We start from the raw sequence: 25,165 nt of genomic DNA, 5'->3' as shown, positions 1-25,165 counted from the left end.
GGCCTTGCAATGCTACTAGGCCTGAACTGTACATATCCATGACAACAGGCAAGGAGCACCTCATGGCCAATGAGCATCCCACAGTACCACACCTGGCTTCAAGACTATAGAATATGGACTAATCAGAGCAAATGCTGCATGGGACAATCAATTGGCTTGCATGTGACACAGGGTCCCTTTTGCAGCAGTCAATCCATTTAGCTATACACACGTACACCCTTTTGCATCATTGCTGGCACCTGCTACATGGCATCCCCAGCATGACTGTCATTATGCTATACTCCTGTCCCCCTGTAACTGTCTGGTGTAATCATTACGGTAGCAGAGAACAGAGTGCTCATGATCACTGAAGAGTATTTCCCCACCCCAAGGAATTATAAAGTGAGGATGCTGTACATCAGTGTTTCTCAAACTGTGGGTCAGGACCCAACAGGTGTGTCGCAAGCCTATTTCAGGTGAGTTCCCATTCATTTCAATGTGTATTTTATTTTTAATATATTAGACTTGATACTACCATAGTATGACTGCATTTGGGGAAATGTTACAGATATGAACTTTAGCAGACTATGGGCGCAATCCTAACCTCTTATGTCAGTGTTTTCCAGCACCGAGATAAGGGCAATGCAGCTCTGAGGTAAGAGAACAAACATTCCCTTACTTTGAGGAGGTCTCCCTGAGTGACACCCAACTGCAGGATGCAGCACACGTCCCATTGGCACTACTGTGCCAGTGCTGGAAAGTACTGACTTAAGGAGTTAGGATTGCGCCCTATGATGTATACGTTTCTAAGAAAGGGGTTTACTCCTGTGTAAGTGTGGATAGGATTGTAGCCTCTGGGATTTTTGAGGATTTTTAAAATACAGATCAACTTAATTGCTTGGGAGGGTTAGGAGGGTTCTTAATTATTTAAGTAATTTTTAAAACTTATACTTACTGTAAACTTTTGATTTACTTACTTACATAATTAATTAAATTTGGTTTTATTGTATGGGGAGTGTTAAAAATTTTCCTGTTTGATGATGTCACTTCCAGTCATGATATCACATCCAGGTTATCACTTCCGATGGGTCCCGACAGATTGTCATTCTAAAAAGTGGGTCCTGGTGCTAAAAAGTTGGAGAACCACAGGTGTAGATCCTGAGTCCTGGCAGCAGAGACCCCTCCTCCCTACCCTGGAAAGTTCCACCCTGAGAGCAGCTGAGATAACAATACAAGGGTGGGAAAAGGAATCTCTATCCATCAACAAAGCAATAACAAGTGTGATCAAGCCAAAGCTTTTATTGCATAGTCTCAAAGATACAAAAGCATCTGAAAGAGAAACTCACAACTGTGTGGTTTCCAACTATTTCATTCGAGTAGGCGACAGCATATCATACCTCAGCAGGCTATGTCATTACTGGACTTCCAGGAACATTGAGCTCTCATTGAGCAGAGTTCAGCCCCGCTTGCTTTCAGGCTGTAAAGCAATGCACCTTAAATGGAACTATGACACTGACCTCTTATAAACCAAGAGGGTGAAAGTGTGATACCAGGGTGGATTTTTCCCACAGTTTGCATTCATGTGGATTACCGGTATGTTTTTCTTAGGCTGTAATCCTATACACACTCTCCTCAGAGTAAGCCCCATTGAACATAATGTCTATTTCTGAGTAGACATGCATAGGATTGCATAGTTATTTTACCAGGACACTAGTAATTGTGCCTCTTTCTGTTCTTTGCGTCTCAGCAGCATAGCATCTCCCCCAATGGCTGTTGCTGGTGTGATTGTGGCTGCAGTCCTATGCCCACAGTGGGATCTACTTCTGAGTAAAACATGCATAGGTTTGTGCTAGGTAAGAGCCCAATCTAGGTATGTCTACTCAGAAGTAAGTCCCATTATAGTCAATGCGGCTTACTCCCAGGTAAGTGTGGATAGATTTGTAGCCTAAGACCCTTTGAGTCAGGGAATCAGCTTATTATTTCTTTTCTATGTAAACAGCTTTGAGAAATGTATTTTGGTCAAAAAGTGATCAAGAAAGACCTGTAATAACTAAATAATGCAGAAGAAAAGAGCAGTAATTATGTCTGATTAAACCAGAGTAAATCTTTGGTGGAACAGAATGGAGATATATATATAGAAAGAAGCCTGCGTGATGCATGGATGGGACTCCTGGACCCAATGCCATGACCTTCAGCTCTTTCCCAGGCTCTCACTAACTGTTTTCCTTTTTTGCAAAAGACCTTGAGCTATATTTAACTGGAGAAGCACTTGGCAGGCACACTCTCAGGGGGTACGAATCATGGTGGTGAAAAGAGAAGTAGGAAAGTTCAGAATTATGCCTAGTATACTATATCTCCCTCTTCCTGCAATCTTCTAAAGCAGAGATTCTCCCCGGTTCTCTTTTTAGCCCAGGACCCACTTTTTAGAATGACAATCTGTTGGGACCCACTGGAAGTGATGTCATTCACCTGGAAGTGATGTCATGGCCTGAAATGACATCATCAAGCAGGAAAATTTTTTTAACAATCTTAGGGTCCACTCCTATACAACTTTCCAGCACTGATGCAGCCATGCCAATGGGGAATGCGCTGCAGCCTGTAGTGGAGTGGCGGTCACCGAGGCCTCATCAAGGTAAGGGAACATTTGATCCCTTACCTTATGGCTGCACTGTGACTGCATCAGTGCTGCAAAGCTGGATAGCACTGGGCCCTTACACTGCAAACCTATCCACACTTACCCAGGAGTAAGACCCGTTGACTATCACTGTTAGAAGCATCGTAGCCTGTTCAAAGTACAGATGTCCCCAAATGCAGTCACATACCATGATAGCATCAAGTCTAACATACTAAGAACAAAAATACTGCAATGAATAGGGACCCACCTAAAATGGGCTCGCGACCCACCTAATGGGTCCCGACCGAAACTTAAAATAACAAAGGAAGAGAACCCATTCTGCAGCAAAGCGAAAGACTTGCTGGAGGGACTCCCTGCCTTCCCCCCTTTTAATGCAACTAGCTGGACGGCTTCCTCGCGGATCCAGAGCGTGCTTTGTCCTTTTCAGTCCACCCCCTTCCCCTGCTTTGGTTCTCTCGCGGTCTTGTCGTCATTCCCCTCTCTCCCCCCACAGCGCCCGTTTGGATTCTTCCGCATCCTCCCTCTCAGGCCGCTGTGGACTCTCCCACTCCGGAATGGAGGGGTGACGGTGGGAGGGTGGCGACCGCGGCCCCAGAGAGGGATGCGTCACGTGGTCCGTCCTCCCTCTGGGTGGGTGTCAGGACCGGCTCGAGAGGCGGCTGGTGTCGCCTGCCTGCCTCAGCAGCAGCAGCAGCAGCCCCGCCGCTTGCTTGCCATGTCCTTGCGGAAGCAGGGCGATGGTGAAGGCGGAAGCGCGAGGCTGCGGGAGCTGGAGGAGCCCGGGGAGCACGCGCCGGGTCGCTGCCTGCCGCTGCTGCCTTGGGACCGCTTCTCGGCCTGGCTGCACTGCGTGTGCGTGGTGGGCTTCGACCTGGAGCTGGGACAGGCTGTGGAGGTGGGTGAGTGATGGGCTGCAGCTGCCCTTGTGACGCCTGGCCCCGGGAGGACTGCCCTGCGCTGCTCAGCCCACTCCCAGGGAGGTGCCTTGACCCTGGGTGGCAGGTGGGGGGTACAGCTCTCTGGCTGGGCCACAGGGCTAGGCAGGGGGTCCCCCTGGAAGTGCCACCTGGAGGCTGCAGCAGGGTCCCTCTCCACTGGCATCTCCCCTGGACGGAGTGGTAGGAGCCTCTGTCCTTGGGCTGCTGCCTCCTTTGTGCCTTGCACCAGCCCTGCTGATGATCCCATCTAAGGAGGAGAGTGAACATCCTTGGATGCTCCCATCCTTAGATACTGTAGTCCAGAGGTTCCCAAACTGTGAGCCGTGGCTCCCCCCTGGCGAGCCACAGAAACCAGCCAGAGGAGCCACCGAATCCTCACAGAAACCCACTGCCCTATACAATGTATAGGGTTGTAGCCCTAATGGGGAGCCAAGGCCAATGGCCCAGTAGGTCAAGGGAGCCGCCAATTGGGAACCACTGCTGTTCTCCCATCTAAGGATGAGAGAGAGCAGACTCTTTGCTCTCTGGTAACAAAAAGGTGGATAATCTCGCTCTCTGTCTCTCTCTCTTTTGGGTGTGCAGAATTTGGCTGGGAAAAAGGCTCAAAGGGTGGTTGTTTTATTGACTGCCGCTGTCAAAGCAGCTGTGGTTCTGTCTAGTCAAAGAGTGCCCGTTGTTTTGAAATGGAAAGGAGCAATGGGAAGCTCTTCATAAGGGTAGTGATAGTAACAGCAACAGAAAAAAAGCTGTTGTTACAGATTAGAAGAGTGGCATGTTATTGAGTGACAAGTAACTGTTCTACTCCAGATTCCTCACCCGCACATCTTTTAATCCAAAATTATTTTTTTTAGCGTATCTGTAATATGAGTTCAAGATGTTTGAGTATTGTATGATTACTTATCATATTTTCAACCCCCAAAAGGAGCTCAGGGTGGTTTATGTAGAGCTGTCTAATTTTGTTCATCGAACACCCTTGGGAGGTAGGTTAAGCTGGGTGACTTGCCCAAGGCCACATAATGAGCTAAATTACTAAGGGACACTTCACAATTGACATAGTATAGTGGATACACTGATGTTTACTGCAGTAAGCGTAAAAAATGTGAAAGGAAATATATGCTCCCCCAAACACTGGATATGCAACGAGCACATACTGGGAAGCAGCCCACAAGTGGCTCCTCTTGTGCACACTGGAGGCGTGTGTTTTCCCTTATAACTTCTTACATTTGCTATAGCAAACAACTGTGTGTTGTGTGGTAATAAAGTGTGAGCCACCTCTGAGCAGGGTTTGAACTTAGATTTTCCATATCCAAGCCCAAGTTTAGTCACCATCCTAGTCCTCCAAATTACATTACAGATGGGTGTTTGCAAGCCATACAGTTTTTTTGTCACCAGAGCTATTAGGCTTATGTTGCACTGTCCTGTGGCAGGCTATACTATAGGTTAGAAGTGCAGAAAGTTTCCATTGTACTAGGTAAAGTTGAAACTCTTCCTGAATTATAGGGATGCCTTGCTAAGCCATATTTAATGGATTACAGTTGTCTCCAAATTCTTATCTCTGCAGGAGGCAATACCCAGCAAAAGAAACTATATTCAAATCTTCTACTTAAAAGTTGTTTATAGTAGATGGAATATTGGGGTGATTATAGTAAATACGATTAACCACTTTAACAGCATTGAAAATGCCTTATAATTTTGGTCTTATGGTCCCAAAATTCAGATTCAGTCTGAAATTCAGTCATGGGCTTTTCTCATGGGCTTTTTTTTTTTTTTTGGCCATGGGAAATACATTAAAAAAAAAAAAAGTGTGTGTGGGAAATAGTTTGCTGATGGTTCCCTCCTCTTAAAAGGGAAACAGTATACTGTAGTGACTGGAAAGGTGCATTTTGAGTGTCAGCAACCAGTGACCCAATCCTATAGGCCAGTGTTTCTCAAATTTTGAGGAAACTTTACTCCCTCAGTAAGTTCTTGCAGGGGAGGGACTAGGGTGCAGGAAGTGCTTTGTGCCCACTTTTATTGCAGATTCTAAGAGATGGGGAGCGCTGCAGAGGGCTGTGCAGGGCTCCCCACACCTCCTGAAGCCTGCTGGAACCCTACATCATTCAAAGTAAGTGGAAGGCACCCCCCCTTAGCAATACGATCCTGGATATCACGTTGCTGCCTCCCTCCCCTTCCACCGCCCCTTAAAGGAACAGGGGAAGCAATACACAAACTGGTGGGTCACAACCCACCAGTTTGAGAACCAGTGCCTACAGTAGTGGGTCTCATCATCTGCAGTTGTAAGTGACCAATGTTGGCACAAATATGCCACCATTGTGTGTGATGGAGTGGCCAGTGGAAACAATTGGTGGCTTTATGCATGTGCCAGAACTGCCCAGGTGCTCTGCTAGTCCAGGCAAGGTGCTGGAGGGGGTTTGAAGCCTAGAGGGAGAGGATCTTAGTTGCAGTCTTGCACATTGAATATATTTTTACGTGCCTTTCACTGGCTGTCTGATTGCCCCCCCAACAGTATGCAGTGTATGCTCCACTGAGTGTTTGCATGCTGTGGACAGCTGGGGGTTACAATTGGGCTGCAAGTTTCAGACCCTTGCCCAGATATTAAGCTCCTTGGTAGCAGTGAGGCAAGCCCCTAATAATACTGGATTTTGGCCTAACCCAGTCTTACAGAGTTGTCAAGACAAAATGACTTTATTGCATTCATGGCATATTAAACTTCTTCAAAAACATGTGTATATAAATTCAGTAAATGCATGGTATTTGTACAGTGCTTTCTGAGTATGAAAAAACAGTAGAACCTCCAAAGCTGACCACCTCTCTATAGTTACCACCTCCTTAAGTTGACCTAATTTTCACAGTATGGACAGACACTGCATATACACTATGGGAGACCAACCTCTCTGTACTGACCACCTCTGTAAGTTGTATCTTGACCACTTCAACCATTGCACAGAGTATTAATTTACCCTCCGTAAGTTGCCCACTGAACGCTAACAAGGAAGCAAGACCACAGTTAGCAACATCAAAAAACGTAGAGATGAGTACTTTGAGAGATACAGTAAGGAAAACAGAGGCCTACAGCGGAAAAGAAAGAAAACTTCGCTTGATGAAGTAAATGAAGCTGCTTTATGCTGGTTCAAACAAATGAGGGCAGTGAACGCCAGAATCTCAGGGCCAATGATCCAAGAAATTGCTAAGAAGTTTGCGCAGTAATTTGGGGTAGAAGATTTCCAAGCATCAAGTGGCTGGCTTGAAAAATTTAAACTGCGACATGAGATCTCCCTGAAAGTCTTGTGTGGTGAGTCAAATGAAGTTCCGGCAGAAGTTGTTGAAGAATTCATTACTAAGTTCCCGGACTTTGCAAGAGGCTTCAAAGATGATGACATTTTTAATGCTGATGAGTGCGGACTCTTTTTCAAAGCAATGCCTGATAGAAGCCTCTTCATGAAAGGTGACATGTAAGAGCGAAACTTACAATGAACCCGATCTGGAAACAATATTCCAAGCAATATTGTCCAAAGTACAGCCCAGCAGAGAAGTGAAGGACCCACCCAGGGAAGAAGAAAGTGTGGATGACATGGACGCAGAGATTCCAAAGGAAGGGGATGTTGGGCATCTAATAAAATAGTTGAAGTCATATGCCGTGAATAAATGTCTGGGCATGTTGAATGGGATAGCCAGCATTGATAGTGCAGTCTCTTCTTAGCTTTACACAAAAAAGAAGAAGCAAACCAGGAATGACTCTTTTTAAAAAAAAAGAATAATAATTCACATACAGTATATGTACTGTATGTATGTAATTCTGAATGCATTTTTTCTATATCTTCACTGTATATATTTAGGTATGATATCTGTAATGAAGACTCTAAAAATATTATAAGTACAGTATTGCATATTTTTCCGTATGTTGACCACCTCCCTATGTTGACCAATTCCACCATTTCCTTGGGTGGTCAACTTAAAGAGGTTCTACTGTAGCCTCATGTTTATTATCTAGAGAAGGGTGGTCCAACATGAGGCCCATCATCATGTCACTGCCAATTCCGTGTCTGCACATTTGTGGGGTGATGCTAGGGTCATGCGGCCTCCTTCCAGCTGTTAGAAGTTGGACTGCCCTGATCTAGATGTTCTTACAACAACCCTGTAAGGCAGAAGTTCTCAAACTTTGAGGGAGCTTTACTCCCTCAGTAAGTTCTTGCAGGGGAGGAGCTAGGGCGACGGGGAGTCCTTTGTACTCATGTTATGTAGCTAGGGCTGCAGCAGGCTGCAGGAGGTGCAGGGAGCCCTGCGCAGCTCTGCACAGCACTCCCCGAGGCTTGGAACATTCCCTGAAAGCGGGCACAAAGCACCTCCAGCAAAATAGAAGTGTTGTGCACCCACTTTTAGCAAACATTCCAAGCCTTGGGGAGCACTGTGCAGGGCTCCCTGCACCGACTGCAGCCTGCTGCAGTCTTGCCTTCTTGAAGTAAGTGCAAAGCACCCCCCTCACCACCCCTTAGCGAAGTGATCCTGGGGATCCCCTTCCCCTACCTCTTAAAGGGATGGGAGAAACATTAAATGAACTGGTGGGTTGTGACCCACCAGTTTGAGAACCACTGCTGTAAGGTATTATCATCACCCTTACTGCAGCTGTGGCTAAAAGGGGGTGGCTTGCCTAAGCCCAAAGCACAGTGTGCTCAAAGCACAGATGAGATTCAAACCAGGGAAGTTCTGATTCAGGTCATTCTCTTAGCCATTAAGCTAGCCAGCTCATATTTTTAAATAGTAAGTAATTCATAATTTGTACTTTTGGGGGGCCTTGGAGTCATGGCAAGAAATGTGGATTTCTGTAGTTGCATTAAATGTTTTGCTTGTTTAGAAAAAAATTATAGCATTTCTACAAATTTCCAGTTTGCATTTTTAAAGATATAATAAGTAGAATTTATAATATATAGTACTTTGGACGTGCACAGTGCTTCATATATTTATTGTCTTTCAGTAGCCCTTTACAGTAAGTTAGCAGTACTGTATTATTGCAGGGGGGGGATGAAGCTGTAGCAGGTATTACTGCAAGAGAACGTGACTTTTCTAAGCCCATCTAATGGGTTCGTGGCAAAGGCTAAGATTCAAATGGAGAACTGGCTAATTTTTAGCTCAGTGTCTTCACTGTTGTACAGTATTGCATAAGCTTTCTCAGTCAGTACAGTTCTTCCAGTTTATAGTGAGCAGGTGCAGATTTGCAAGTTCTGCTAAATGCTAAAATAATAATAATAATAATAATAATAATAACAGGTATTTATATACCACCTTTCTTGGTCTTTATTCAAGACTTTATTCAAGGTGGTTTACATAGGCAGGCTTTATTAAATCCCTATTAAATAGGGATTTTTACAATTTCAAAGAAGGTTCTTTCTTTCAAGAACAACTACATTCAAGGTGTTTCATTCTGATCTGGCTTCACATTCTGGCCTCCATCCTCCCACGCTCAGAGCAGATGGAATTGCTTGGCTTCAGCTTGTCAGTTGCTCCAAGGTCGCATGGTGCAGGTCGCCTCGAACTGGCGACCTTGTGGATGTTATCTTCAGGCAGACGGAGGCTCTACCCTCTAGACCAGACCTCCTGCCCGTGGAGGTGGCTTGGTGTAATCTTCTGTGGTTAAGGGTAGGATTTCTGCATATTAATGCTCATTTCACTGTTCCCTTTTCCATCTCCTATTGGTCACAGTGCATTCCCCAATACTCTGGAAACCAGGAAAAAAATCAAAAGTATCTGTGGCTTACTTGCAATGTGTGTAAATTTTGCAGATGCCATTCCTATGCTAACCTGAATAAAGTGAATTTTACAACCTGGATCTCTTTAACAACAGCAGCATCTAAAAATGCCAAGTGTGTGCATATGGTATATTGTAGTAATCCTCCCTCCCATAGTTGCTTTGCACAGGTCTCAATTACTTCATTGGGGCTACCTTACTGAAATGCATATTCAGAATTAGAACTTCAGTTAGTCTTCAGTTAGATTCTCTCTGTAAGACACCTTGTGAACCTTTTGTTAAAAAGTGCTATATCACACAGTGGTATATATCAGTGGTTCTCACACATTTAGCACCGGGACCCACCGGGACAGAATGAGAATCTGTTGGGACCCACCAGAAGTGATATCATGACCAGAAGTGACATCATCAAGCAGGAAAATTTTCCACCAACCTAGGCTGCAATCCTACCGAAACTTACCCAGGAGTAAGTCCCATTCACTCTCATTGTTAAAAGCATATACATAGTAGCCTGTTCAAAGTACAGATCTGTCACATTTCCCCAAATGCAGTCACATATCATGGTAGCATCAAATTTAATATATTAAAAATAAAATAATTGAAATGAATGGGGAACCACCTGAAATTGTCTCGCAACCCACCGAGAGGGTCTCGACCCACAGTATGAGAAACATTGGTATATATTAATAAAAATAATCATGGCAAATTGTGGTTAGTGCAATTTGGAAATTAGGGAAGGAATCGTCATGCAAGAAGGGAGCCGGGAGCCTATTATGTATTCCTGATCCTCCAAACAACAGTTTGAACAATCTTCTAATTAAGCAACAGTGTGTGTAATCTGTTTAAAATAAATTGCAGTATAAGGAAAGTGTAAACTGTTGCAAGATTCGGATCAGATCAAGATCAACTGAATTACCTCTTCTGTACAAAATTCTCAATATCTTTACAGTATTATCTTATATTGCATGCAATAGCTGCAAAAGCAAAAGTCATTGTATTATGATTTGTTCACCTGCAAAATGGATGCAAAATACAGTGTGAAATGGACAGGTCCCCTGCAAGCTAGATATACTTACAAGGAGATGCTTGTTCCTGATATTCCCCACACATAAATAGCTGCTATCTCTTCATATGACTGAACTCTCTGAGGCCCCACTAAATCTGCGCTATATCCACAGGCAGTCACATCCATGAAAGTCAGCCCATGTGGTATTTGCAACCACACATTCACTCTAGTATGGGGGTTTATCTGCTAAAACCTTTTAAATAGAGAGATGTGTTTTTGAGAGGAAGAACAGCATTTTGGAAATGCAGAAATGACAGGTAAAGGAGAGCCAGTATGGTACTTAATCAAACTCTACAAGTAATACAAATGCAAATTGTAACTTGCTGTAAAATGCAAAATGCAACCACTGTAAATGTAGCCCTCCCCATCTAAGCTGCTTAATTTTGTATATGACCCAATAAAAAAGGGTTACCACAGAGTGAATGTTCAGTAGGGCAGCAATTTTCAACCTTTTGCATCTTGTGGCACATTGACAAGGCACTTAAATTGTCAAGGCACATCACAATTTTATAACAGATAAGGCATACTGTAGTGCTGTTGGGGGGGGGGTTCACATCCCCCAGTGGCCCTACTAATAAATATCCTTCCCCCAAACTCCTGTGCATACCTGCTGACCCTTTGCTGCACACCAATGAGTCACTGCACACTGGTTGAAAATCGCTGCATTAGGGAGTGAATTATTATCTATGTGGTAAAATAGGAACACCTCCCCCCCCCCTCTAGTCCTTTATGAAGATCATCCAACAAGGTGACCAATGTAATTGGTTTATAGAAATATTTTTCTTCTGTTTTTCAACAACTACAGAAAGTTGTTCATGATTTTGTTTATAAATAAATGTTCAACTTAAATACAGACTTCTGGAACCTAACCAGTACTTAAGTAGGGGACTATCTGCACTTGGTTTATTCTTTGGGGAGAAACTCACAGATAAGGAAAACCCACATGGGTTTTCCATCCAAACATTCCTTATATCTGTGGGAAATGCTTATTTCTATTTGGGTTTTTGCATATTTGCTTGTAGTGTGAAATAATGGAGATGGGACTGTTGGGGGGGGGGGAGGGAGCATTGTTGTATGTATGTACACAAACTTAATAAAGCTTTTGTGAATGGGCAGTCCAATCCTATTTAGCAATAGTGCAGTGGGAATGCATGACCCACACCACATTCAGTGCTGAAATTGGGCAGGTGGGAGGTCTCTACGAGGGAAAGGGAACATTTGTTCTCTTACCCTGTATTGAGCCCCAGCTTACCCAATGGAGTTACTTGGATCTGCACCAGCTAAATTGCTGGCACAAGTCTGAGAAGCCCCGTGTAGGGCTTTCAGCTTCTTCCATGATGCTCACCCCCCTCCTTGACCTGAATTGCCCCACCCCATAACACCCTTCCTGCCTCTTTTGCACACTCCCCCACCCTTCCACTGACCTGCACTGCTTGGTGCCATTCCTCAGGATTCAGCACTAGTGGGATGGGCGCCGACCTGGTGTGCTCCCTGGGGCATTTGGTGGGCCGCTGTGAGATACAGGAAGCTGGACTAGATGGGCCTATGGCCTGATCCAGTGGGGCTGTTCTTATGTTCTTATGACCTTTCCGCAGGTGCTGCTTACCTGTGGGGTGTTGGAAAGCTCTTTATGGCGCTTTTACAATAACTAGTGCTGGCACAGTGGCCGCTGAGGTTAGGATTGAGCCATAAGGCAGAGCTATCTAAATTGGAACTACTGACTAGGAATGCATAATCCAGTCTTTTAAGAAACTAATGTGCCACAGGCAAGCTAGTGCATTTTATTTTGTTTATCGTTTTGTGAACTAATAACAACTTTATGTTTTGCAGGTAATATATCCTCAACATGCAAAACTTACAGATAAGGAGGTGAGTAGAAAATTACAAAAATGCCTTTTTAAAAGAGCCTGCTTCCCTCCAAAATGTAACTTCTTTTTTTTTCCCCTAGAAAACCAATATTTGCTATTTGTCTTTCCCAGATTCCAATTCAGGTAATTATTTTTTAGCTATGCATGCCATCTTTGTATGTAAAATGAAAATTTTCTTATTCAATATGGAACAATGCCATTGTATTTAAATTATAGTTTAATTTTTGGCTTTTTTAATATGAAAGCATGCGGTAGTAAATCTTGTTTGAAGTTCAAATTTGATAGTAATTCTTCTTTGTCCTGCTTGAGGAACTCAAAACACTTCACAAACAAGGAAGTAGTTGTTGTGAAGGAAGCGAGTATTCCTTGGTACACAAATTATGGAGATTACAGCTTTTGATATGTCAGTCTGAAATCTACCCGTATGAAAGATTCTGTTGAATTCATCTAGTCAATACGTTGATTTCATCTAGGGGTAGTTTTCTACAGATAGCTAGGAACAATTTATTTGCCAGAAATAAGCATTAAACTTGGGGTATGTTCTGAGAGTGCAATACTCGGGGCACATAAAAAACAACTTGTGTGGATTCAGTTTCTAAAGTTTCTAAAGAATGTACCCTAGGCCTATGGTAAGCAGGCTCTCTCAAGACTATTCCCTGAATAGTCAAACCCATTCCCTGAATAGTTAGCTTTCATTTAAAAAGAAAAAAGAGGAGGCTTCTAACTCCCTTTCTTACCGAGATGTGAAATAAAGCAGTGCTGGTAGTGATGTTACAAAATCAGCCAAATACTACCATGTGTACTTACTTCCACAATGTCTCCAGACATATGCATCTTCTGCAACTTTTAATGGGGGATGAGGAAGGCAGAATGTAACAGCCGTATTTGGAATCAACAATTAGATTAGTGTTTATAATCTAGTTACAATTTTCCATTATGTCATGCAAAATGTCTTTTCTTTATAGTGTGTCATTAGCCAATTCATGTAGCACTTCTCCTTTACTATTTCCGAATGAAAAGTTGTACTATCAATCTTAGGCACAACCTCATTGCGATTCAGAATCAATGTTCTTTTGCATTGTCTTCAGCTGAATTGAATTATCAGTACATTGCCTTGCTTTTGCCACTTCTTGTTAACGAAATATGGAAACACTTTGAATATAGATGTTGTAGTTGCATAGCACTTTTTGATTGCGCCATGTGCTTCACATCTATTATCTTGATGTAATCTTCAACTAATTAAACTAGAGGAGTGTAATCATTTAGCAAATATAGATATAAATTTTAATTGAAAGCTGAGCATTCAGGGAAGAGGATTATCCCTGAAAGACTCTGCCTCCCCTCAGAGCCTCCACTGAGGTTTAGGCACCATTTACATTGGGCTATGCTGCATTTGTCGTCAGTTACCCTTTTTTTTTTCCAGCCAGGGACGCTTAAGAAATTCCTTGTACATCAGAGCTTGAAGCTGCTTTTTGGCCTTAAACTGGATACACTGGTTCATGTAAACGTCTTTGTGATGTATTAGTCATGTTGAATAATAACAGTTTTTAAAATGTTCTGGGGAATTGTGATCAGATTACACACAACTCTCCAGTTCAACTTACTATCGGATCTTTCTCCTGAGACAATCTATGAGAGAAAGCAGAAAGTCTTTTATTTCATTCTTGCACAAATGTCAGTTGGTTACAGGTGAGGTTTCCTTTTCAGGCTGATTTTTCTTCCAAGAATCAAACAATTTGTATTAGGTCTTATATCAGCAGAAAAACTTTTTTTAAAATCCGCTTTCTGCTGAAGGGGAAAAAGAGCCTGATGATTTGATTTCTTAACTTGGAGCAATATTATGTTTTAATGTTAACAAGAGAAGCTTGAAAAGTCAAATTTTGGAAGTGAATTCTGGATGGTGGAGGGCCAATTGTAATCCACACAGTTGTCTTGTTACCTGGATTTACACTATGGTCTTGAATGGATGCACTTCTATTATGCTACCTAGTTTTGGGGCATGTGCGTGCTCACCACACACACTCGTGCATAAGTAAAAAATTTATGCCTTTAAAAGTATTGACCCTGAAATCCTAGACCGACTTATACATGGGTCAATGCAGTGGATGAAGTTGGGGCTTCTGGGAAGCTTACCAGCTGACTGGTGAAGTGCAGAGTGGAACTGGGCTGAGAAGCAAGGCACAGGGGTGGAGGAAAAGGAGAATTTTTACTAGTACTTGTGGTATTCGGAGGCAGCCATTTTAGCTTCTTCTCCATACAGAAAGAGAACTGAAGGCATTTATGGGAATTGTAGCCTGTATGAGAGTTGCTACTTTGGAAGTGCAGCACTTACTCATCACAACACCTCTTCACAAATCCCACAAGTGCCTTCAACTCTCTTCCACTTCGGAGAAGAAGGTAAAATGCCTCCTTTTTTCTCTTTGCTGCTGCCTCAGAATATTCCTGGTAAGTCTTTTCAAAGAATTTCACACACACCCCTCAGTTTAGGGGTCTGGTTTTTAAAACACCAGGATGTCATCCTCATTCCCATCTGAAACAAAGTCCCAGGCTACAATTCAGTGCACTTTTTCTTAAGAATTTTTCAGTGCACTTTTCTTAGCTGGGCTTGCTCATGCTCAGTTCTTGTTGCTTGTGTCTCCACTGTGAATTGAATTGCGCACACTCAGTTATGTGTTTTATGTTGCATGTTATATGTGGAGCCTCTTGACTTAACACACCAGGCACCTTAAAGAAGGATTTGATTAATGGTTCTACTGGTGCACTTACTCTGATGGTGTTTACAGAAAGGTTATGAAGACTAGAATTTTAAAAGTTAATGAATAAAAATGTATCTTATGATCTTTTACTATGTTTTTAATAAATCAGAGGCTGTATTGTTCTTAGGTAACAATTACTGGTAGGTTATTTTTCAGGATCTGGCCTCAGGTAAAATCAAACAAAAGTCAGACAGCCCCACCAAGTTTAAGCCCCGATTTTATCCGAGTGTCATAGAAACTTTCCATGATTTTTTGCTCAAAACCTGATTTATCTGTGAGATCAACTTATAGGCAAGTAACTACGGTAAACTCTTAAAATGTTGAGAATCATGATAAGAAAAAAGAACAAGTCAGGAGTTGCTCTCTCGAAAGCTACCCACCATTTAAATAGAATTTATTTGTCAGAAACAGTTGTCCTAGGTCCTGAGCTTAGACAGCAGATTTGCTTTTCTTCCAATTTTATTGTGAAACCTACAATTTTTAATTAGCCTCTGCTTAATTTGTCATTGTTGCATTTGCTGAAATTGCTGAACACATATTATTCCCTTGCTTTGTTTCTGAAGAGAAATGAATCAAAAACAGAATCATTAATATGAACCAGTGGCCATAGGAAACGGCAAAAATAATCGCATTTTTTCATGTTGCTATTTATAAAAGCTTAAACATTTTTCTGACTAATTCTGTCCATCATGGGATTAGCTAGTCATGGCCGATCTGATAAATGCAAGATTTGAGGTTATAAAATACGCCATTGCTTTTGACATTTTCTGCCTTTTTATTTGATGAAAAATGACTTCGGATTCCTGCCCCCCTGCCTCAATTGAACTAATGCTTTGAAGAGCCAAGCAGTGACGTATGCTGAGGTTCAGGTCCAGGGAGGCATAGCCATATGAATTCTCTCTCTCTTCCTTAACTAAAGAACCAAATGGCAGGCAGCCAGCTAGCAAGCTTGAAGGTGACTAACAGGATTCAGGGCAGTTCCTGCTTCCTGTTAGTCTCTCTTTTGCATGCAGGCTGGTTGCTTGCATGTTTGGTTCTTCAGTTAAGGAAGAATGTTAAGCAAAAAGCACCCTTGCTGCAAGCGCTACTACAGTAAACAAAGGTAATGGGCACACTGGGTGGTGGTGCAGGGGGTCATTATATAGCGTTCCCCCATATCTGTGGTTTGCTTACCTACCAGGAGGGCAGACCGGAACTCCACAGCTACAGCAAACACCTATACTTAAATAAAGGTTACAAAATCTAAAAAGCAGTCTGATGATTCATGTGATTGGTTGTTTGTTTAAAAGGTTTCATCCTGCCTTTCCTATGTCAGAGCAAATGACTAAGGCAGATGACAATTCAGATTAAAATATATAATATATAAAATCAATAAATAAAGTGATAATAAGGGAGCACAACCAATTGGAGAGGCACAACTGTGATATATCATATGGTATCATTTACCAATTAAGTATGTTTCCCATTATTAATATATAGAGAGCTTTTATGATGAAGTCAAAGATTTAAAAATTGAAGAACCAGAGTTGGAGGTTCTGTGTTCTAACTTCCAGCCCTGTGTTTTAGGTTCTGTTTGCAGCAAACAGCATAGGAGAGTGGTGGTGATTTTTGGCATAGAAACAGTGCAAAGGAGTTTTAGCACCCCTCCCTTACTGCACTTTCAGGCTAGATCAGGAGTGCCCAAACCCTGGCCCTGGGGCCACTTGTGGCCCTCGAGGACTCCCAATGTGGCTCTCAGGGAACCCCCAGTTTCCAATGAACCTCTGGCCCTCCGGAGACTTGCTGGCGCCTGCACTGGCTGGTCACAACTGGTCTCAGCGTGAGGGCGACTGTTTAACCTCTCACATGAGCTGTGGGGTGAGGGCTCCCTCTACTGCTTTCTGTTTCACGTCTGTGATGTGGCAGCAAAGGAAAGGCCAGCCTTGTTTTGTGCAAGGCCTTTTACAGGCCTTGAGCTGTTGCAAGACCTTCATTCCTTCATATAAGTTCATCTTTAATATATTCATTTATGTAAACTTATGTAAATTCAAATTTTAAATGTAAATTAATATTTTCCCTGGTGGCCCCCCCCCCCGTCACAGAGAGATGATGTGGCCTTCCTGACAAAAATTTGGACACCCCTGGGCTAGATCACTCCCCCCCCAACAGCTTGATGATAAAAAAAAAGACAATTTCTGAGTTCATACAGCCTGACAGTGATGGATTTAATGTTACATGTAGTTCTAAACAAATGTAAGTCTAAACCAGCGGTTTTCAACCACTGTGCCAGCCTCAGGTGTGCTGCAGGGCCAGAGGATGTAGGAAGCAGGCTTGGGCGGGAGAAGCCTGAGTTAGTTACTTCTGAGTAGACACGCCTAGGATTGGGAATGAAGTCCCTTGTTGCCAGCCCTGTGTGCTGATTGGGCAACCAGAGGAACCTGGAGGAGGTCTGGGCGGAGTGAGTGAGAAGAGGGAGCTGGGGCAGGCAAGCAGGTAGGAAGCCAAGGAGTCTGCTGAGGCCAACAGCGACAAAAGCCCTTTTCCTTGCCACAGTGGCCTGCAGCTCCCCAAAGGGACCCTCCTGCCTTGCCTTTGCCTTTTAGAGGAGGGGTGTTGGGCCACAATCCTATCCACACTTTCCTGGGAGTAAGTCCCATTGACTATAATGGGACTTACTTCTGAGTAGACAAGCCTAGGATTGGGCTTTTGGTCACACTTCTTTCAGAAATACAGGAACAGCAAGGGGGGGTATGTGAGGCAAGTGATTCTGGACCTTTGGAAGGTGTGGACCAGTGAGGGGAGGGACAGTAGGAGAGGTGCTAACTGCAGTTATGAGAAGAGGGGGGAATGTGCCTGTGGGAGGGGGTGGGGTGGGGTGGGGTGAGGGAGAGGAGGATAGAGAAGTGCCAGTTGCCTGCTCCTGTATTTGAGAAAAAAGAGTGCAACCAAAACCCCAATCCTAGGCATGTCTATTCAGAAGTAAGTCCCACAGGCACATTCTCCCTTAGTCTTTGACTGCAATCCTAACCACACTTTCCTGAGAGTAAACCCCATTGAACAAAATAGGACTTACTTCTCAGTAGACCTGGTTAGGATTGTGCCCTTTTAGGTCTGGTCTAGAGGGTAGAGCCTCCGTCTGCCTGAAGATAACATCCACAAGGTCGCCAGTTCGAGGCCTCCGGCACCGTGCGACCTTGGAGCAGCTGACAAGCTGAAGCCAAGCAATTCCATCTGCTCTGAGCGTGGGAGGATGGAGGCCAGAATGTGAAGCCAGATCGGAATGAAACACCTTGAATGTAGTGGTTCTTGAAAGAAAGACCCTTCTTTGAAATTGTAAAAATCCCTATTTAATAGGGATTTAATAAAGCCTGCCTATGTAAACCGCCTTGAATAAAGTCTTGAATAAAGACCAAGAAAGTCGGTATATAAATACCTGTTGTTGTTGTTGTTTGTCATGTAATGATTTAATTGTAAATTAGTTGTAAGTAAAATGTAAGTAAATGTAAGTAAAATGTAAGTAAAAAACTGGAAGTGTGCCTTGAGTGTGCTGGTCTAAACAAATGAAAGATTTTGCTAACTGCAAAACAGTTTACTGAAAGCTTATCTTACAAAGGGTAAGATTTCAGGGTTGCCTGAAATAGCTTTTAACAGGCAACACTGATAACTCTTTCAGACCACACAATGATAGAAAGTAGGCAAAGTGGTATAATGGACAGCCATATCATGCCAGTGCTGTTCTATGGAAACAGCATAGAGCTAAGGAAGCTGCACTAGTGACTCTCTATTAACAACTGAAATAAGACCTAGCAGTTGTTTCTCTTCTCTCCTCCCCCTCCAATCCTCCCAATACCTGCCACTGGGACAGGAATGGTAGGCTCTCCCATAGTGCTTTAATCCTTAAACCAAAAGTCATGGTGGCAGTTGGGACAAGCTGGACCCAGTGTGAGGTCATACTGTGCATATGTACTATACATACTGGGTACAGTAAGTCACCTGAGTATTCCTTTCTGCTGAGGGGAAGTGGAGTTCAGAGAAGCCATAATGTGTTTCTGTGTTTGTCTGATGATAAGACAACATAGACCTATCCTGTAGCTAGAGTATGGGGTATCTGTGTTTGTATTTTCTGACTGAAAACAGTAAGATGTAGCAGTGGCATAATATCTGTCATCTTCTGGCTGGAGTATACAGGTCCAGCCTTGTTATGCCCAGATTTTTTATACATGGATTTGACTCAACATAAATGGCCCCTGCAAATGAAAAGGAAAGTGCTGATCCCTGGAGAAGGGGGGAAATGCACCCTTTTATTATAGGTATATGCTAAGTATCCACAGATTTTTCTGTCTCAAAGCTGATGAGAAGGGCCCTTTAAATTAAAGGAAAACAGTCCTTTAATAATGCAGCCGGCTGACAATCCATCAATCATTCTCTCTGCAGGCTTCACTCCTCCCTTCCCCCTGAGCAAGTGAAAGTAGGCTAAATGGCAGCAATTATCACCTTCTCCATTCTTTCCCCCTTGCTGGGGTTCCTGGTGGAGGGAGGGATTGCTGCCTCCTAGTGAAGCCTAAATGTCTGGAGAGAGACTGATTGCCTCTGTGTGCATTACAAAGGTCAGCAAGGCTGTTTTTAAATCACCAGAACAAAGAGACTTTGTTTTTTAAATTGATTTGCTATAGTGCGTTTTGCTTGAGTGCTTGGAACGGAACAATGTTCCAAATTAATGTTCCAATAATGCTCATGAATAATGAGTCTCAACCTGTATTGATTGCTCAGGGCGCAATCTTAACCAACTTTCCAGCACAGACCTAGCCACACTAGAGCACCAAATTAAGGTGCCCTTACCTTGAGGAGACCCCATTGACTGCCTCCTCACTACAGGATACAGTATGCACCACATTGGCACAGCTATGTCCATGCTGGAAAGTTGGTTAGGATTTCACCCACAGTGACTGAAATGACAGGGCTGTGAGATGCAGGGAGCTGAACTAGGTGAGTCTTTGGCCTGATGCAGCAGGGCTCTTCTTATGTGTTTTCTGCTGTCTAAAGATGTTCTTGTTCACTCGATGTAGGCAGCCTAGACCTGGCTAGCCTAGGACTAGACTTGGAAGCATCACTAATGAACATATCTAACTCAATATATTACTTGGTTTTTTTTCCTTTTGGCTTAGGTTGCCTTGGAGACACACAGTTTTGTTTTAGATTCCGGCAGTCTTCTAGCAGAAAGCTCTCCTGGCATTGTCTGCTGGACCAGTTTGACAGAGACCTGCCCATTTACTTGAAGGTTAGAAATGTAGATTGTCTTCTTGTGGCCTAAACACATGACAATGTTTTTCTCTATTCTGAAACTCGCTCTTCAAAGGTCTTGGTTCAGCAAGTTGTTGGTATTAAACTAAATCACGCGACTAGTAAATCACAAGATGTTCTAGCCCTTAGAAGTTAATTAAATATCCTTTCTGTTGGAAGTGTAAAATATGAAAATATCTTCAGTCTCAGGGAGGCATTGTTCCATGCTTTGGGAACTTGGTTTAAATGTTGCTAAATATAGGTGGTTTTCAAACTTTCTGCCTGTCTGCCAAAATACCTCGTTCCAGAGGCTTCTTTGAATGTGTAGGGCTGCTACTCAGTTTGGCCTCCAATGACTGTAAAATACACTACTCAGTGCTGTCTTGCAGCTCCACAGTACAGAGAGCTCTGGAGACCAGGTTGAAACTGTGGCTGTTGACTGTTAGGAACCACTATACCTGTAAGAAATTGAGTTATTAAAATTCCATTAGTCTCCGTGTTGAGTGTATTTACTTAGAGTCCTGGATTCCAAGTGTGGTTAAGCTCAAAACCTGAATGAAATGGGGGGAAAATATAAACATTTTTGCTTGAATCAGATAATTTTACATCTAAGTAGCAGGGACAGCCCATCCATAGGCCAACTGAAGCAGATGCCTCAGGCAGCAGATTGGTGAGGGGTGTTCATCTCTGTCAACCAGCCCTCTACTCCTCCTTCTCCTTCCACTCCCTGAATTGGAAAAGGAAGAAGAGGACTGAGAAGCAAAAGAAATGTGGGAATGGGGGTGGGTGGGAGGAGAGTACTGAGTTACATAGAACATTGGAGTGTGGGAGGAGCAGACTCTGACACATCATTGAGTAAGGAAGGCAGCAATGTGGCATGACAGGAGGTTTTGGGCCAACTCTTCTGAGTAGATGTGCTGATAAATTTGGTATAATGTGATTATTCTATTCCAGATACACATAGTTAGTGAAATAAGATTAATTACACAGGACTCTTTGTAATGTAATCTCTTAGTCCAGTCCTAAGGCACAAAAATTTGTGTGTTTTTCTTTTGCAAAGTTCAGATGTGTTGAGTGGAAAAACTGTCTAAATGTAACCTGCGTTGAGGACATAAGACAGTTCAGCAGGGTGTAAATCCTGTAAATAATTTTTTTTCACAGTGACTTATATAGAGAGGTTTTTCGTTTCCAGAGAGTAAGATAAGTCATATTGAACAAAATTGTCTTTCTTCTGAATAAAAGAAATAACTTTCAAACACTTTTACCAATATACGGGTTGGTCCTTGGCATCTGTGAGGGTTCTGTTCCCAGAACCCCTGTGGATGCCGAAAACCGTGAATAATGCAATTCGTAGTCCATCCTCTTTTCTGAGTCACGAAAACCTGGAAGTGACTGCTAGAAGTCTCCGGCAGGCATTCTGAATCACAGGGTGTGTGACTTTCCTGCGACTCAGTAGACCTCCTAGAATGACGGGAGGTCACGTCTGGGAGTTCCTCTGTGGGTCCTCCTACGGGTTTGGAACTGGTGGTGGGTCAAATCCATGGGTTCCAGATAAAGAGTACCCACTGTATTAGTACTAATTTGAAACTGTAAATATACTGAACTGATTACCAGATCCAGGACAAACCCTGTGACATCTAAGGCCATGAAGCACCTCCTCCTTCCTTCTTTTCCATTCTTTCTCCCTTGGTATGCTGAGCCTGCAAATTGTGATTATTTTTCCCTCTTTTCATTTGGCATGCGAAGTGCCAAGACTCTGACCCTGACAGGTTTCTTTCACTCTTCCTGTTTTACATCAGCTCAGTGGCAGTGGCTCCTCCTTCCTCCTGTCCCCTTGCCCGGCTGCCTGCTGTGCCCATTAAAGAAATAGAGGGCAGGAACAGAGACCTGAACAAGGGAAGAATGGAGATAAAGAGTGATCATTCTATTCCAGGGGTGCCTAAACCCCGGCCCTGGGGCCACTTGCGGCCCTCAAGGCCTCTCAATGTGGCCCTCAGGGAGCCCCCAGTCTCCACTGAGCCTCTGGCCCTCCAGAGATTTGTTGAAGCCCACACTGGCCCGATGCAACTGCTCTCAGCATGAGGGCGACTGTTTGACCTCTCGTGTGAGCTGTGGGATGAGGGCTCCCTCCACTGCTTGTTGTTTCACGTCTGTGATGCAGTAGCGGCAGCAAAGGAAAGGCCAGCCTTGCTTTGTGCAAGGCCTTTTATAGGCCTTGAGCTATTGCAAGACCTTCATTCAATCATACAAGTTCATCTTTAATATATTCATTTATGTAAATTTATTCAAATTTTAAATGTAAATTAATTCTTTTTTTCGCTGGCCCCCGACACAGCATCAGAGATGATGTGGCCCTCCTGCGAAAAACTTTGGGCACCTCTGTTCTATTCTATTCCTTCCTTGTTCTGATCCCATCTTCTGTCTTTTCAGCAGTGTGACTGGGAGTGGACCAGGAGGGAGGAGACCTGTCTGGTGGTGGTAGGTTTAGTGCTGCTGCTAGGTAATTGAGCAGTCATGGAGTGACTGAAGCACCATGTGGTGGCCAGTAGACTTGGAGTGTGGTGCAGGATACACCTCCGCCAATCTGCCACTTTAGCCAGCAATCTCACTAGGGCTCAGTGTGACAGCCTAATCTTGCCGATCACTTTGTGGAGAATATAAGGCTTTTAAAATGACTTACATTTTAATTGTGGTGATCCTGGGTGTTTTAATGTTTTAATTATATTTAATTAATTAATATATATTTAATGTTTTAAATATATATTATTTCTTTGCCCACTTGCTCATAAAATCATAATCTGCTCTGCTCATTCTTTGCCCACTTGCTCTGCTCTGCTCATTCTTTGCCCACTTGCTCATAAAATCTAGATCCACTCTGCTCTGCTCATAAAATCTAGATCTGCTCTGTACTGTTCTGTTTCAGCTCTAATGTATATAGTTTTGTTTTATGTTGATACTGTTAGCTGCCTTGAGTCCCCTTTGGAATGGGAAAAAGGCAGGATAAAAATCCAATAAATAATTATATATATATATTTAAAGTCACCCCTAAGATAGAAATATGAGATCCTCTAACTTTAAATCCTGTTTACAAATTATGGTGTGTTATGGAATGTATTTGCTTTTGAAAGTAATGAGGCCTTTGTTCTCGTTATAGAAAGATCCTGCATATTATTATGGCTATGTATATTTCAGACAAGTACAAGACAAAACATTAAAGAGAGGATATTTTCAGAAGGTAATTTTTCTTTTAGGAAATTAGTTTTGAGATTGCTATCCTAAGAGATTGCTATCCTGTTTTGAGATTGCTATCCTAAGTAGGCTTATAAATTACATTGAAATCAATAGGACATAGTCCATGTAATGTGTTCATGATTGGGGGCTGAGCGTCCTTGGTTCTTTGTTTTCTGGCAAGACAAGTATGCGTAAATCTCAGTGATGCTGCTAAGGCATAGTGATTGAAGTTTTGTTAGTTAACAGTAATGAAAATGAATAAGCAGAGAAAACAGATTGAAGTATAGTTATATGGTTAGTTTTTAGGGTTTTGTGCTAGCAAATCTATTGTTTTTAGGGCCAGGTTCTTGGCGGAGGGGGGTGTTCCTGGAACTCCCCAAGGAGAAAAGCAGCTGAGAGGATGTGTAATTTGGTGTGGGGAGAGGAATGGTGAACGGGGAAAGACTAAATACCCTCTCCTGCTACATCTTGACTGAAAATCGCAGCCTCCTGAAGTTATTCACTTTCAGAAAAAGTTGAGGCATTGTTGCACAAACTAATGTGTAGTTTGCTTCAGCATCTTGTTCAACATTGTGATGTTGAGTGATGTTGTGATGTGATGTTTTTCATTTCATAGCAGAATAAAAATACCTAATGGCTACACACTTATGCATTGGTTTATAAGTATATATAGTGAGGAAGTGATGCCTTTTCTATCAGGGCAAATAGCAGGTGTGGGGTGTGTGGTTTTCATTGAGAAAATAATGCCGGAGGAAGCGTTAGTTACCACCCACCCCACCACTCCACAGTCTTAATCCCGATAAGTGGCTCTTGGTCTTGTATTTGAAAAAAAAAAGGTTAGAGGCACAGATAGTCACATATCTTTGATATTGCATCTAATTTGACCCTAAATGCCTATAGTGATGTTGGGAATGGGTAGTAATGAAGTGTTTTTGTTATTCTTACACTAGTCCTTGGTTCTGATCAGCAAACTACCTTATATCCACTTCTTTCACACTGTGCTTGAACAAATTGCACCTGAATATTTTGAGAAGAATGAACCCTTCTTGGAGGCAGGTTGGTGAACTTGTTAATCTGGAAAATGTGTAGCTTCAGCAAAGATGCAAACTAATGCTGCTTGTAGTTAGTGTCTCTCTGGAGACTCTCATAAAGTAGAAATGCCCCATCACTTAAAGTCTTCTAAGTCGGTATATCTGAGCAGATTGGAGGTTATACTGGATTTACGGCCAACTGGTGGACCATGTGGCATACCAAACATAGTGCTCAGGGTCAAGTGTGATCCAGTGAGATGGAACCTGAATATGGTTAATTCTGTCAGTGATCTCTTTAAACGCAGATTTTAAAAAGGACTGTTAAAACTTAGGTGACTGCATTTGTTTACAAAGTGTATTGTTTGGATTTTTTTCCCCTCAGTGTGTAGTGATGTTGATCGATGGCCACCACCAGTCCCAGGGAAAACCCTGCATTTGCCTATTATGGGCATTGTAATGAAGGTAATTTTAAGCATCTTCTCTTGTTGTTTTCTGCATGAATATATAACTTTATGTATGATTTAAAATGGAAGATAAAACATAAAGATTTGGGTTGGATAATCTTCATCTGTAATGTGCCAATGTATACTGAATAAGCTGGAAACGATTGTGTTCAGTAAGTAAAGGCAGTTCAGATTATTCCGGCATATAGTGAATAA

The 25,165-nt window shown here is 42.8% G+C and overlaps 1 protein-coding gene across 2 annotated transcripts in view; it reads left to right on the top strand.

Moving 5' to 3' along the window:
• Positions 1–3,251: 3,251 nt before the first annotated feature.
• The window catches only part of DENND6A (DENN domain containing 6A), a 47,809-nt gene continuing 25,895 nt past the window's right edge, over positions 3,252–25,165 (top strand). The window contains exons 1-8 of one of the 2 annotated variants that reach the window (XM_066616615.1): positions 3,252–3,509; positions 12,192–12,230; positions 12,310–12,352; positions 20,130–20,242; positions 22,675–22,722; positions 23,399–23,479; positions 24,426–24,531; positions 24,889–24,968. In XM_066616615.1, the coding sequence (XP_066472712.1) occupies positions 3,330–3,509; positions 12,192–12,230; positions 12,310–12,352; positions 20,130–20,242; positions 22,675–22,722; positions 23,399–23,479; positions 24,426–24,531; positions 24,889–24,968 (690 nt within the window). In that variant the 5' untranslated portion in view covers positions 3,252–3,329. The remainder of the gene's footprint in view (positions 3,510–12,191; positions 12,231–12,309; positions 12,353–20,129; positions 20,243–22,674; positions 22,723–23,398; positions 23,480–24,425; positions 24,532–24,888; positions 24,969–25,165) is intronic. The other variant, XM_066616616.1, reaches the window with a different exon arrangement.

This window comes from Tiliqua scincoides, chromosome 2 (genome assembly GCF_035046505.1).
Source record: "Tiliqua scincoides isolate rTilSci1 chromosome 2, rTilSci1.hap2, whole genome shotgun sequence".
NCBI classification, from domain to species: domain Eukaryota; kingdom Metazoa; phylum Chordata; class Lepidosauria; order Squamata; family Scincidae; genus Tiliqua; species Tiliqua scincoides.
The sequence above is the reverse complement of the archived record's forward strand: the minus strand, read 5'-3'. Positions and strand labels throughout refer to the sequence as shown.